At 39.5% G+C, this 15,595-nt stretch overlaps 1 protein-coding gene across 1 annotated transcript; it reads right to left on the reverse strand.

Annotated features, from left to right (window-relative positions):
- Positions 1 to 271: 271 nt before the first annotated feature.
- Positions 272 to 1,219, reverse strand: LOC105522646 (olfactory receptor 10C1-like). The gene has a single exon (XM_011957217.1). It carries the CDS (start codon positions 1,217 to 1,219, stop codon positions 272 to 274), a length of 948 nt encoding a protein of 315 aa, XP_011812607.1.
- Between the last annotated feature and the right edge of the window lie 14,376 nt (positions 1,220 to 15,595).

The following is a 15,595-nucleotide window of genomic DNA, read 5'->3' on the forward strand; positions in this document are numbered from 1 at the left end:
ATAAATACAGCTTAACCACTTGTTCTGCATCTCTATTTTTTCTCCCTTTGTTGCATTTCTTTCCCATTAGAATGGGGTAATCAGAGACCACAACCCCTTTCTCTTTACATCTTCCAACTTTGACCAATTCAGGCACGGGTGTGTGCAGCATGTTTGACTACTGATCTTTTTCATTTCTTTACTGACGTTTTCTTAGACTCTGACTACGTAATTGACAAGCCAACCAGCTGATTCTCACAATCACCAACAAGCTGGGCTATGACAAATTAGATCATTGAGGTTCTCTTAAAATAATTCTGATCCTGTCAATGACTCTCCTTAAAGCCTCCTTCACCTCCTTGTTGCGAAGGCTGTAGATGATAGGATTGAGGAAAGGGGTAACAAGGGCATACACCAAGGCAATAAGCTTGTCTGTGCCCTCGGATCGACTCCCAGGTGAGCCCACATAGACTGTGAAGGCAGAAGCATAGAATAGTGCCACCATAGTCATGTGGGAGGAACAGGTAGAGAAGGCCTTGGCACGACTGGCAGCTGAGGGTAGCTTCAGCACAGCGTTCAGGATACCTCCATAGAGTCCCAAAATGAGCACAAAGTTGCAACCAGTGGCCACACCAATCACTGCGCCATGGGCCCTAGCATGCCAGCTTGTGTCCACACATGCCAACCGCATTAGCGGTGCCAAGTCACAAAAGTAATGGGCTACCTCTTTCAAGCAGAAGGGCAGAGTGGCAGTGAGGGTGGCTGGCACAAGTGCAGCTGAGAAGCCAGCCACCCAAGTGGCCCCAGCTAGTCGTAACTGTACCTGTCTGCTCATGAGTGCATGGTAGTGGAGTGGGAAGCAGATGGCAAGGTAGCGATCCAGTGCCATGACACCCAACAGGTAGCACTCAGTCATCCCTAAGGAGTGAAAGACATACAGCTGAATAAAGCATACAGCTGATGAGATGGGTGTACACCCATGGAGCAAGGTATGCAGCAGCGTGGGCACTGTGGTGCTGACATACCACACCTCCAGAAAGGAGAGGACACTGATAAAGAAGTACATGGGGGTGAACAGTCCAGAATCTAACTGTACCAGGACAATGATGAGAATGTTTCCTGCAAGAGTGAGGAGATAGATGCATAGGGTCCCCAAGAAGGCAAGAGGTTGTAGGGTCCCAGTGGTAGTGAAACCAGCGAGGATAAAACTCTGGGTCCAGTTATGATTGACATGATCCATGATTCCTAGGAACAAGTGACAAAGATAGAATATAAATTACTTCAAGCTTCTTCCTCTATTTGTAAAATCTGAGCACTTAAAAGGAACTTGAGACATTATCTAATCAATGTTCCTCACTTTGCACTAGAGGAACTGAAGCCCCAAAAGCAGAAATGGTTGGTCCCATATCATAGTCTGTTGGTAGCAGGGCTGGGACTAGAAACCAAGGCTCCTGATCCCAGTTTAATCCCTTTCTGTGTTATAATATGGTGCTCCAGTGACTCAGTGATTTTCTCCCCTACTCCACCATCCAATAACAGAAGAGCTAGAAAATTCCTACTGCTATCCCTTGGTAGTTCCCAATGAGAAAATAACCAACAATATTGGACTGTGGAGAAGGAAGAAAAGTCATCTCCCCAAAGTGACTGTTGAAGCCTCTTTCCAGAAGCCCCTCTGAAGTGTTTAGCCTATCCTGGTATGAACTAGAAGAAAAAATGGAAAATAAAAGAAATGCAGAATCTCCAAAAACTGTAATATCCTCGGCCCGTAGTGCCTGATGATAATTCACCCAGCGGATACACTGTGCTGGGTGAAAAAATCGTCCCCGAAGGATGTGTGCTAGGAATTCTCAGAAAGGAAAACCATGAAGTCAAGAAGAAGCCAAGAAGCCAAGAAGCCAGAAGTCCTATGGTATAATAGGAAAACCCTACTCTGAAGTCAGCGATTTGGTTGCCACTAGACATTAGGTTGAGCAATTTTTTTACTTAACCTCAGCTTCCTCTTCAAAAAAAAAAAAGTACTTGTTTCCCAAGACTCTTATGACACAGATAATGTATGTTTCCCTAAATTGGGAAATGGTGATGGGTTTTGAAGAGAATCAACACCTATGTCACTTGAGTTTTCCTCCCATACCCTAATAAGCCTCATTCAAAGCCTTCATCTAGCTGTCTTCTTTGGCTACTCTCATCTTTTTGGCACCACTCCTGCCCATTACCTGATGGTTTTGATGACATTAGGACTATAGCATTCTCCTCGGCATCCTTTCTACCCCAAGACACTCCCCTATTTATATTTCATGTTCCTGGAAATGCGGGCCTCCCAGGGGCTCCTTGCTACATGTTCCCTGGAGTTGCTAAGTGTGTAAAGCTTTCAATAAGGACTTCTCTGGGGCAAGAAGTTGTGCAAAAGGAAGTGCAGCAGAGCAGCTCTGTGTCTCAAATGACTTTTCTCAATTCTGCAACCTTCACTGTGGACTTTAGAGTTTAATCCCAGGTGCATTGCCTCCTCTGGGCCACTAGAAGTTTTGCAAGTCCCACATAGCCTTTTATAAAAAGAGAATAAATCCAACTCATATATCCTTGTGCATACATGGAGAACAACACCTTGATCACTCTAAAAACGAGTTTAATTTTCTTAAAAATTACTGTGCGAAAAGACTTCCCAATCAGCTTCATCTCTACTCCCTTCTAGTAAGATCAGTGAAATGACCAGAAAGGAGTAAATAATCTGTTTGTTCCTCATTTTTCTACTAATGTGTAATAGTTTCATTTTAATACATGTGTGGTACATATGCAGGTTTAACACATATGCGGTACATGTGCAGATTTGTTACATAGGTAAACCTATGTCACAGGGGTTCATGGTACAGATTATTTTATCACCCAGGTATTAAGCCTCCTACCCATTAGTTACTTTTTCTGATCCTCTCCCTCTTCCCACTCTCCACCCTTCAATAGGCCCCAGTGCATGTTGTTCTCCTCTATGTGTCCATGTGTTCTCAACATTTAGCTCCCACTTATAATTGAGAACATGAGGTACTTGGTTTTCTGTTCCTGTGTAATTTGCTGAGGATAATGGCCTTCAGCTCTGACCATGTCCCTGCAAAAGTATTTTTCCATTGTTAACCCTATCACAATATGAGAAAGATCAGCAGGGCCATCACTTCTGCTTTGACTATCTCCGTCTCCACAACAATCGCCATGACCACTACCCTCACTATCTCCCCTATCATTTATTCATTGATTTAATCATTGCCAAATGCTCTCTATGTGCCGAGCAGTGTTCTAAATCACCATCACCAGTATTGCTATCATTGTTTATGCGACCACCATATCATTATTTTATGTGGCATTTACATATGTTTGTTTATGTTTTCATCATTGCCTTCCTTTTCATCACTATCGGTATCATCTTCATAAAAGTCTTATGGTCAGTACATGGACTCTGACCTCAACTGAACACAATACATGAGCATGTACCGGATGGATGTAGAGGCCATATAACTAACAGATTGAAGCCCTGATCCACTGGAAAAGAATACATTTGCATCACTTGTAGATACAAATGTGGTTTGATATTTAGGAATCAGAGGCAAAAAAGAAAATCATACAAGATAATAGCAAAATTAAATTGGCTACCAGAATATTCACTGTAAAAGATTTTCACACAGATCACATCGATATAGAGGAAACCCTTGAGTCTCCTCATATCAACCTGAAAACTTTCCCGAGAGGGCTGGAATTACTTAAACAGCAGGAAAATATGAGATTTTGTTTGGAGAGTTTTACTTTAGAAAATACTGTAACCTCAAGATTGGAAGGCTGTCTCCTTGAGTAAAAAACTATCCAGGTGCTTGGGTAATTAGAAGTTCTCATTCAGTCTTCTCCTGCCTTAAGCCAAGATTCCACTTCATCAGAAACATGTGACCTTTCTGCAGGATGAATGGTTGCAGCTGCCACTTGACAAAATTAGTTTATCTTTCATAGTCTCAAATACTAAAACACCCCTAATTTGCAGCTTTATCTATGGGTTTTATAAGACATATTCTGATACAGACTTCCCCTATGCTTTGTAGTGTATCATCCTGTCTTGGCAGTAAATGAGTGATGGCTGCGTGTTCACCTTCAGAAAGCAATCAATGTGATACAAATGCCTGTTTATAAAAAAATTACACACAAAACAAAATCAACACAGAAATATGTGATAAAAATTTTACGTTGTATATAATGAGGAGTGAGAGGTTTGTAAATTAAAAGTAACATGAAGAGATAAAATAAAAGTGAGAGTGTTCCAAATATAGGCCTTGCTTAGCTAAGAAAATCGTTTAATTTCTTCTCACGAGATCTTCTTCCTGTAAAGTGCTCATTTAACATTTATGCTGTATTAGACATGAACTTAGAGAAAAGAATGAGGCGTTCTGCCTCTATCAAGAAATTCATGATTTAGCAAGAGAGACAATTAAGAGTGTTATAATGTTCGGTGAAGCAAGGAGAATTTCAAAAGTGTCAACATTTCATAATACAATTGCTAATATTTGAAAAAGCCTATGTTATGAGAAATGATTAAAAAGAAATAGGTAAATAATTGCTTTAATTTTATAAGTGATTTTAAATTTTTTCATCTACATATTCTATATTATGGACAGACATGTGTAATAATATTTTCCAAGAAAAAATGTGATTTGAAGGTTAGAAAAGGTGATTTAAAGTACAACTAAAAAAGTGTGAGAAGAGGAAATACCAGTGATTCTGTTATTTATTCATTAAATACATTTATTGAACACTCTATTTCCCACCCTCATACTAGGGAAAATATGAGATGCCTAACACGGGGTTCCTTTCCTTGAAATGCTTAATTTGGAACGGGGGAAACAGACCCCAAGATAGGCATTTATAAAGCAGCAGGAGCACTTATATGAAAAGACATTCAATCTAACTCATAATAAGATGAATGCAACTTTAAATTACAATTAAACAACTTTGCTGACTTTTCAGATTGACAAGGTTCCAGAGATTCAAAAACATACTTTGTTGGAGAAGCTGCAAGGAGCAGACCTTTTTATGCATTGCTTGTAGGAATACAAAATAGCATACGTTGGGTGAAAAAGTAAAACCTGTGTAAACTACACATTTATTTGTATTATGACCCAGTAATCATATTTCTAAGAATTTATTCTGCAGATATGTATACACACATATATGAAATGATATGTATACACAGGGTTGTTCACTGTAGTTCTGCTTTTTGTAATAGCAGAAGACTGGAAGTGACCCAAGAGGGTTTCAAGGGAGATTTGTTAAATCTCCCATTTGTGAAACAAGCACAGAGATGTTTACCAAAATGAGGAAGCACCTTCTTCAGTGATATGGCAAGAGCTCTGGAGGGCATATAAGAATATTTATATTTGCTTGTTTTTACATAAAGAAAAATGGAAAGACTGTAAAAAACATTACTAAAAGTTGTTTCCCATTGTGAAGATAGAAGCTGGCAAGGGGTAGAAAGGGGCAAATCAGCCTACAAGTTAAAGAAACACTCTTCTATATATACCTTTTATGGATTATCTTGATTTTCTAATAATGTATATGTATCGTCCTTTTTTTTTTTTTTTTTTTTGAGACAGGGTCTGAGTCTATCTCTCAGCCTGGAGTGCAATGGCGTGATCTCAGCTCCCTGCAACCTCCTCCTCCTAGGTTCAAACCATCCTCCTATCTCAGCCTCCCTGGGACTACAGGCATGTGCTCCATGCCCAGTTAATTTTTATTTTGTTTTGTTTTGTTTTTGATAGAGACAGAGTTTCAGTATGTTGCCCAGGCTGGTCTTGAATTCCTGGGCTCAAGCAATCCTCCCACCTCAGCTTCCCAAAGTGTTGAGATGACAGGTGTGAGTGACTCACTCACAGAAGTGAGATTACAGGTGTGAGCCCAGTCAGAGATACTGTCTATTGAAACAAATACATGAATTTTAAAAATGCATGTCAATACAGTGATATATTCTGGTTTGCTCAAGAGAGTTTTAGTTAAATGCTTCTTGACCCAGAATAACTGTTAACAATGCCCTATTTCATTCTTAAAATTATCTGGGCTTCACTTGGATGATCAACCACATGAATATCCTAGATGATAGAACTTTAACTTTGATGCTTCTGCAGAGTTTGTGAGTTAAATATGTGGGTATGTATACATATATGTATACATACACATATGTATATAATATATATACACACACACATATATGCATATACTTTCTACCCTTCTAGAGTGTTAAAACTGATGTCAACATACAAGATAAGGCCAAAGAGTTGGGCCTTAGACAGGGTCTTAGACTTCGTCTTATACAGTTTGAGCTGCTATAACAAACTACCACAGATTGGGTGACTTATAAACAACAAAAATTTATTTTCACAGTTCTAGAGGCTTGAAAATAGAAGATCAAGACATTAGCAGATTCCGTGTCTGTTGAGAGTCTGCTTCTCAGTTCAAAGATGGCTTTCTCCTCGTTACAGCAGCATGTGGTAGAAGGAGAGAGGGAACTCTCTAAGGTATCCTTTATAAATGGCACTGATCTCATTCATAGGGGCTCTGCCCTCATGACCTAATCAACTTCCAAAGGCCTCACCTCCTAGAACCCCTTCGGGTTAGGTTTCAACCTATGAATGCTATAGGAACATAAATATTTAATCTATAGCATAACCTAATGTATTACATTGATGATTATTTCCTACTTCTTTTAACATCATAGAAAAAAAAACTAAAGCAATAATATTTGTATGACACACTGAGGTAAACAGAAAGGCTGCTGGTTGACAAATGCAAACTGACCAAAGGCTATAATTTTCTCAAGATCCACTTGGTCATTCAAAGGATGAGAGGCAAAGAGATCAGGTGCTTAGCACACCTGATACCTATATTTATTGGGAAGCTCTGCCCTAAGGAAGATTAGAAGAAGAAACCCTAAAAGTTTGCAGAGAACAAATGATTGTGAAGTAAAAGAGAGGTAAGCCTGGAGCACTGGAGTAATCTAAGAAAGGAAGATGACTCCTGGTGTGGTCACAGGAAGGGTGCTTAATCTCTGTCAACCTCATTTAATCCTTAGGAGTTCATTCATTCATTCATTCATAAATGGATGAGTATGCCAGGCAACATGAGGTATATGTTGCTGTGAGTTGTCATACAACTACTTAGGTCTCCATGTAGACTGTAAGTTTCCCCCCTCATTGCACTATACAACCTCGACAGTGTCAATTAGTGTGAGCCAAGCAATTGCCAGTGATTTTGCTAACACAACCACCTCTCAATAAAAACAGGTTGAGATAACTGCAATGTAGGAAGACAGAAAGGGTAAGAAGAAAAATAGGGTCCCAAAAGCTATATATTAGGGCCCTAGAGTAAATTTCACAAGGGCCCAGAAATATACAAAGGATGCTCCAGGGTCACTTTGGCCACCTGGGTTCAGAGTAAATGCCTGACTTGGAGTACTGCCAATTCTACTGATCCACATTAAAAAATGTGAGGTATTGTAAAACTAGGCATGAATTTCCATTGTAGAAACTGATGTGAAAAAATTCAACCAATACTGTCTATCTTGTAGATAGTGTTTACTATTTTACATGCTTTACATGTTTACAATTATTTAACCCTCACAAGTATTGTCTGGAGAAACTCTTATTGATGCCCTCATTTTGCAGATGAAGAAACTGAAGAAAAAGGAAGGTTTAAGTACGTTATTCATATCATGCCATTAAGAATGTGGTAAACATAGGCCAGGCGCCGTGATTTGTGGCTGTGATCCCATCACTTTGGGAGGCTGAGGCGGGCGGACCACGAGGTCAGGAAATCGAGACCACCCTGGCTAACACAGTGAAACCCCATCTCTACTAAAAATACAAAAAAATTTAGCCGGGCGTGGTGGCGAGCTCCTGTAGTCCCAGCTACTCGGGAAGCTGAGGCAGGAGAATGTCGTGAACCCGGGAAGCGGAGGTTGCAGTGAACCGAGATGGCGTCACTGCACGCCAGCCTGGGCGACAGAGCAAGACTCCGTCTCAAAAAAAAAGAATAATAATAAAGAATATGCTAAACATAACGATTGAACCCCAAAGAGCCAGGCATTAAAATCTTTTTTCTCTACAGCCTGTCTCTGAAATAATAAGACTTTCTATTATTCATGAGCACCTCTTAAGTGTCAGGAGCAGTGTTAATCATTTTGTATGTTTTGTTTCCTTTAAGCCTTAGAGAACTGTGGAGATCATAATCTTTTTAAATATAAGGAAAGAGATGGTCAAAGTGAGATAATTTTTTTTGCCCAGGCTGGGAGCAGTGACTCACACCTGTAATCCCAGTACTTTGGGAGGCTGAGGCAGGCAGATGCTTAAGTCTACGAGCTCTAGACAGCCTGGGCAACAAAGCAAGACCCTGTCCTTATGAAGAATTTAAAAATTAGCCAAGTGTGATGGCACGTGCCTGTAGTTCCAGCTATTTGGGAGGCTGAGACAGAAGAATTGCTTGAGCCCAGAAGGTCAAGGCTGCAGTGAGCCGAGATGTGCCCTTGCACTCCAGCCTGGGCAACAGAGCCAGCTGCTGTCTCAAAAAACAAAAACAAACAAACAAACAAACAAACAAAAAATTGTCCAGAATTACATAACCAAAAAGTGGCAACACTTGAATTTGGACCAACACCTTCCCATCTCTGCTCTGGGTATTTGGATCTTACCCATATGGGCCTAGTTCAGATCCCGCTTTCTTTAAGAAGTGTTGTAATCATAGGATCAAAGCTCCCTGAGATGGAAGGAATGTAAGCAGCCATCAACTGCCAGCCTCTCATTCTGCAGACAAAGAAAATGAGGTTGAGAACGTCTTACCACAGTCGCTCAGTCTGCTGGAGTGAATCTAGGGTTGAATTTATATTTTCTTAGAGCAAGTTCACTAACATTTTTATATTCATTATGTAAAAATTGGGATAATCCTCTCTTAGAATGAAGAAAGAAATGTAAAGATTATAAAGGTATGAAAAGGGTCTAAAGAGTATGAAGGTATTCAGAAAACAGCTTATAGTTGCTGACATAAACCAGAAATATAAGGAGCAAAAATTGGTGATTGATCAAATATATAATAATTTTTAAGAAGCAATTTTATAAAAGGTATTCAAGACTCAACTCCGTGACCTGCCTCTGAAAAGTTCTAGTTTGCCTTAGCCACTAATGAGCTGTGCATCTTTTGGCGGGTCATGTTACCTCCTTGGCCCTCAATTCACTCATCAGAAGAGTGAAAAGGTTGAACTAAATCATCTCAGAAGAGAAACTGCTGGGAAAGCCAGGGGAGAAAAGAGGGCACAGGAAATAGTCAGAGCTTCAATTCCCCATTTATACTATTTTAGTTTGTTTTCTGTGTGGTATTTACCTGCTTTATATATTAATTTTCTAGTGCTGCTTTTTGGTTTGTTCAAAAATATGGGATCAGATTATTTCCAGGGTGTTGTCTTTGATCTCACTGCAAAACTGAGTCTGCTCCTTGCTAGTGCTGTGCAGCAATTGTCGAAGTAATGAGAAGGAAGAGAGAACATCCATGGTTCCCGGAGACCTCCCTATCTGTGGGAGGCATAGGCATGGGTGTAATCTGAAAAGGAAAATACAGTCTAGTGCCCCCAAGGAAAGAGGCAGCAACACTAGGACCTCAGGCACACGGGCTGAGACCCAGGAAGCAAAGGCTGGATAATGGCATAACTTAAAAACTCCTTCTAATGCTGAGGGGCAGAGAATGGGGGAAACTGGGGCAGGTTCTGAGACCCTTATTATATTAAAGAGTCTTTTGTTTCTGCTGTAACTCAGACCTTAGATATTCCAGGAGACTAAGGATGGGTGCTTTAATAGATCCAGGTGTCTCAGATCAGGGAAAGTAAAACCAGAGTGATGATGAAGTTTTAACATTTTCTGAATCTATTATCTTTAATTGGGTCTTCCATTTATTTATATACTCCCTCTATACTTTCCTCTTTATCCACTCTGGACTATTACTAAATACTGAACCACCTCCCTACTTTCTCTATATTTCTTTGTCCAGAATGTCCTCCTTCTACACCACTCACCTATGCATGAACACCAGACTCGTGATTTTTTTTTTCGGTGATCCTGGACTAGATATGTAATCTTTCGGAGTCTCAGTCTCCTTTATACATTTATATAGCCACTTTAGTGGTCACTCAATAGTTTTACTGGTATTCTACTAATGTTGGCAGTGGTCAACATATAGGTATTAAATTAACTTGTTGAGGGTTGGTCTGAACCAGTTAAAAAAAATGGGCAATTTTCAATGTCACTTCACCTGATCTTAGTGAGAAGGGTTAGAAATCCCCCTATTGATGTAGTCAGTCTCTGTTCTGAGTAAGACAGGAACAGAGTAAGCTCATGCTGAAGAAGTAGGAGCTTGCCTAAGTGGGGAGGCACTACTGAAATATGAAAGTGCTTGATGGGCTCTGAAAAGCTGTAGCAATGTGAGGGTCTGCACAAATTCTGTACATGGAGAGGAGAGATCAGAAGGCATGGGTACCTCTGCTCAGAGGCCCAACAATATGCAATGTGCCTGGGAATCTTTGAGCAATGTGTACATTAAGGAAATGTCTTAAATATTTCCTTATCAGTTGGATATGAGGCAGTTGCATTGAACTTCCCTATCCTTACCAGTCTAGCTTTTTGCTTCCTCTTCCCTTTGTCCAAACAGTGGAGCCTTGGACCCATTGCTGACCTACCACTGTTATACATGGCCTGTTTGGAGGACATGGGTACCTCAGTATCTCATAGAGAGCATGAGAGCTAGACCTATCCAATGAAGCAAATCCTCCCACAAAACTTTTCTCCTAAGCAACTCAGGGGAATAGAACAAAATGCTAACAAGTTTTACTAATGAGAAGGCAAACAAGCTGCTTAATTGAACTGGGGGAGCCAGGGGAGAATCAAGGGAACAGTTCCCAGGAGGAGCTGGTGCCAGCTCAATGATTCACAGCCTCAACTTCTGTAATTATCAACCTTTTCTCTGCAGAGACCACCCCCTCCATGAGTTGTGCAGCAGGGAGCTTTGGGGAGGCTCCAGTTTTTTCCTCTTTCTCCCTCAATTAATGCTAATTGGGAACATGGGAATGTAGATCAGGATGTCAAAGAAACAGCTCTAGAATACAGCCCAGCTAGGCGTCCCTTCCCCAGGTCTGATTAGGAGGCTTTGCCTGAACCACACAGAAGGGCATCATTTCCTACATTCATAGGAGTCACTGTGGAGATGTAGATTGGGAGTCAGGAGGCCTGACTTTTAATCTAGGCTCGGCTACTAACTAGCTCTTGCACAATGTGGGTCGCACACGTTCCTTGACCTTCATACATTTTAAAGTTGTTTTGAACTATGATAAATGATGTTGTTCATTTTGATACCAGGGCAAAAGCATCAAGAGAAGCAAGTCAAGTTAGTTGCTTGACTCCCTTAAAGTAAAACAAAACAATCCTCCACACAAAAAGAGGAATGTATACCATGGGAGTTCCAAAAAAGGTGTTGCCATACTTGTTGGTTCTTTCAGAGCATTTTTTAAACCTTCATTTCCTTTTTAGGAAAAAAAAAAAGCAGTCAGCTTATCTGCCTGTCTGCACATCTCAGCTTATCTGCACACCCATCCACATATACATAGTACTGTTTCTCATGACTCACTCTCAGACGCTACTAAAAGATAAAACCACAAGCACAATTTTCAGTGTTGTTTATAATAGAACATACAGTCAAAAAACTTTGTGCTGAGACCAGCTTGGTTGGGGAGACCCTAACCTAGCAGCGCTAGAGGAATTAAAGACACACACACAGAAACAGAGAGTGTGGAATGGGAAATCAAGGGTCTCACAGTCTTCAGAGCTGAGAGCCTCTAACAGAGCTTTACCCACACATTTATTGACAGCAAGCCAGTCATAAGATTTGCTAAAAGTATTCCTTAAGGGAAATAAAGGGATGGGCTGAAATAAAGGGATGGGCTCTGGCTAGTTATCTGCAGCATGAACATGTCCCTAAAGCATAGCTCGCTCATGCTATTGTTTGTGGTTTAAGAGCACCTTAAGCAGCTTTCCTCCCTGGGTGGGACAGATGTTCTTTGCCCTCATTCTGGTAAACTGACAACCTTCCAGCATGGGCAAAGCCATCATGAGCATGTCACAATGCTGCAGAGATTTTGTTTATGTCCAGTTTCGAGGCCAGTTTGTGGCCAGATTTTGGGGCCTGTTCCCAACAACTTTGAGTTTTAATTCCGATTCCATAAATTATCATTGTAAATTGTAGGGCAATTTAGCTAACCCTTTTTTGCCTCATTTGCAAAACTGAAAATCATACTTAATCATAAGGTTGCTGGAAGAATTAAGTAAGATAATTTAAGTTGGCATATAGTAGGTGCTTAAGAAATAAAAATCCAAATTTGTTGATTCCTATTATTGTTAGCATCATAGTTACACATATCATGCCTAATAGAACACAGACATGACTCCTGAATCCATAAGTATATCATTCCATTAAGAAGGTCAATAAAGGGCTAAAATCCCAAACACTTTTTATTTGTGTGGAGTAAGAGTGCCCCTTTAGAAGTCCTGCAATTACTTATAGACCAAACTTTTTAAAAAGTGGTCAAAGCCACTTCTGAGACTTCCCTAGAGTCAATTCTCTTTGAGGATATAAACTTCATTTCCAACAAGGGTGAACAGACCATGGTGCTCTTTTGGCCATGGCCTAGAAAGAAAACCCAACTAGAGATATAAAATATTTCAACGTATGCATACCAGCCTTGAGAAGTTATTGGGAAGAATCAGGGGATATGAAAAAGAACTGTGATTAAAGTCTGGCATAGAGAAGAAGTTCAATTAATACAAGTTCCTGTCTACTTTTAGCAGTAGCCAGAAAATCCTATCACAGGGTGATCACTTTTGATCTCACTAACAAGGCTGCTTACAAGCTCTAGTCTTCCTGCATGTTTTATGGCAAATAAATCTTGTTATTTTTAAATCCCAGAACATCTTCTTTTTTGTTTAATATCCTTTTTTAAGAGCAGTTTTAGATTTACAGCAAAATTGAATGGAAATTACAGTTTCTATATGCCCCTCACCCCTCACATGCACTACCTCCCTCATCATCACCATCCCCCACCAGAGGGGTACCTTTGTTACAATCAGTGAACATGTGTCCAATACTGATACATTTTTACTACCCAAAGTCTGCAATTTATATTAGGGTCCACTCTTGGTATCCTACATTCAATACATTTAGACAAATGCAAAATGACAACTATCCGCCATTATAGTATTATACAGAGTTGTTTCATTGCCCTAAAAATGATCTGTTCTCCATTAACTCCTTTTCTTCTCACAACCCCATGGCAAGCACTGATTTTATTCTCTCTATACTTTTGTCATTTTAGGATTATACAGTAGGTATCCTTTTCAGATTAGCTTCTTTCATTTAATAAGGTTCCTCCATATCTTCTCATGGCTTAATGTCTCATTTCTTCTAGGGTTGAATAGTATCCCATTGTCTGCATATAACACAGCTTATTGATCCACTCACCTACTGAAGGACATTTAATTGCTTCTGAGTGTTGGCAGTTATGAGTAAAGATGCTACAGTCATGTCTGAAGGCTTCTTTTGTGGACATAAGTTTTCAACTCCTTCGGGTAAATACCAAAGAGAACAAGTACTGGAATGTAAGAGTATTTTCAGTTTTCTAAGAAACTGTCAAACTGTCTTCCAAAGTGGCTGTACCATTTTGCAATTCCATCAGCAATTGATAAGAGTTCTGTTGCTCCACATCATCACCAGCATTTGGTATTGTCAGCATTTTGGATTTTAGCTACTCTAATAGATGTGTAGTGGTATCTCATTATTCTTCATTTGCAATTCCTTGTGAATATATGATGTTGAGCATCTTTTCATATGCATATTTGTCATTTTCTTGTAGATGTCCTTCATCAGTTTGATGAAGATCCCCTGTATTAAGACAACTTTTTGAAGTCAGGTAAAGTGATGCTTCCAGCTTTATTCTTTTTGATTAAGTTTGCCTTGGCTGTTTGGGCTCTTTTTTGGTTCCATATGAATTCTAAAATAGTTTTTTCTAGTTCTGTGAAGAGTGTCATAGGTCATTTGATAGGAATAATATTGAATTTGTAAATTGCTTTAGGCAGTATGGCAATTTCAATGATATTGATTCTTTCTATCCATGAGCATGAAATGTTTTTCCATGTGTTTGTGTCATCTCTGATTTATTTGAGCAGTGTTTTGTGATTCATATTGTAGGGATCTTCCACTTCCCTGGTTCACTGTATTTCTAGGTATTTTATTATTTTTGTGACAATTGTGAATGAGGTTATGTTCTTGATTTGGCTCTCAGCTTGGTTGTTGTTGGTATATAGGTATGCTACTGATTTTCCTGCATTGAGTTTTTATATTGAAATTTTTCTGAAGTTGTTTATCAGATTGAGGAGTTCATAGGCAAAGACTGTGAGGTTCTCTAGGTATACAATCATGTTTTCTGCAAACAGGGATAGTTTGACTTACCCTCTTCCTATTTGGATGCCCTTTATTACTTTCTCTTGCCTGATTGTTCTGGCCAGGACTTCTAGGACTTTGTCAAATAGGAGTGGTGAGAGAGGGCATTCTTTTTGGGAATGCTTCCAGCTTTTTTGTCCATTGGTATAATGTTGGCTGTGGGTTTCTCATAGATGGCTCTTATTATGTTGAAGTATGTTCCTTCAATGCCTAGTTTGTTGAGAGCTCTTAATAGGAACGGATGTTGAATTTTATCAAAAACTATTTCTTCATCTGTTGAAATAATCATGTGGGTTTTGTTTTTAGCTCTTTTTATGTGATGAACCATATTTATTGATTTGTGCATGTTGAACCAACCTTACATCCCAGGGATAAATCACACTTGGTTATGGAAGACTAGTGTTTTGATTTGATGCTGGATTTAATTTGCTAGTATTTTAGTGAGGATTTTTACATCTATGTTCATTAAGAATATTGGCCAGAAGATTTCTTTTTGTTGCGTCTCTGCCAGGTTTTAGTATCGGGATGATTCTGGCCTCATACAAGGAGTTGGGGCAGAGTCCTTCCTCCTCGATTTTTTTGAAATAATTTCAATAGAAATGGTACCAACTCTTCTTTATACATCTGGCAGAACTGAGCTGTAAATCTGTGTGGTCCTAGGCTTTTTTTGCTCGGTAGGCTTTTTATTACTGATTCTATTTCAGAACACATTGTTGGTCTATTCAGGTATTCGATTTCTTCCTGGTTAAATTTTGGGAGGTTGTATGTGGCCAGGAATTTACCTATTTCTTCCAGGTTTTCTAGTTTGTGTGCATAAGACTGTTCATAGTAGTCTCTGAGGATTTTTTATATTTTTGTGGGCTATTGGTTTTGGCCCCTTTGGCATTTCTAATTGTGCTTTTGTGCTTATTTGGATCTTCTCTCTCTCTCTTTCTTTATTAATCTAGCTAGCAATCTATCTTACTAACTTAAGAGAAAAACAGCTCTTGGATTATTGATCTTTCATATGGTTTTCTGTGTCTCAATTTTCTTTAATTCAGCTCTGATTTTGGTTATTTCTTGTCTTCTACTA

This window comes from Colobus angolensis, unplaced genomic scaffold (assembly GCF_000951035.1).
Source record: "Colobus angolensis palliatus isolate OR3802 unplaced genomic scaffold, Cang.pa_1.0 Scaffold439, whole genome shotgun sequence".
In the NCBI taxonomy this organism is placed as follows: domain Eukaryota; kingdom Metazoa; phylum Chordata; class Mammalia; order Primates; family Cercopithecidae; genus Colobus; species Colobus angolensis.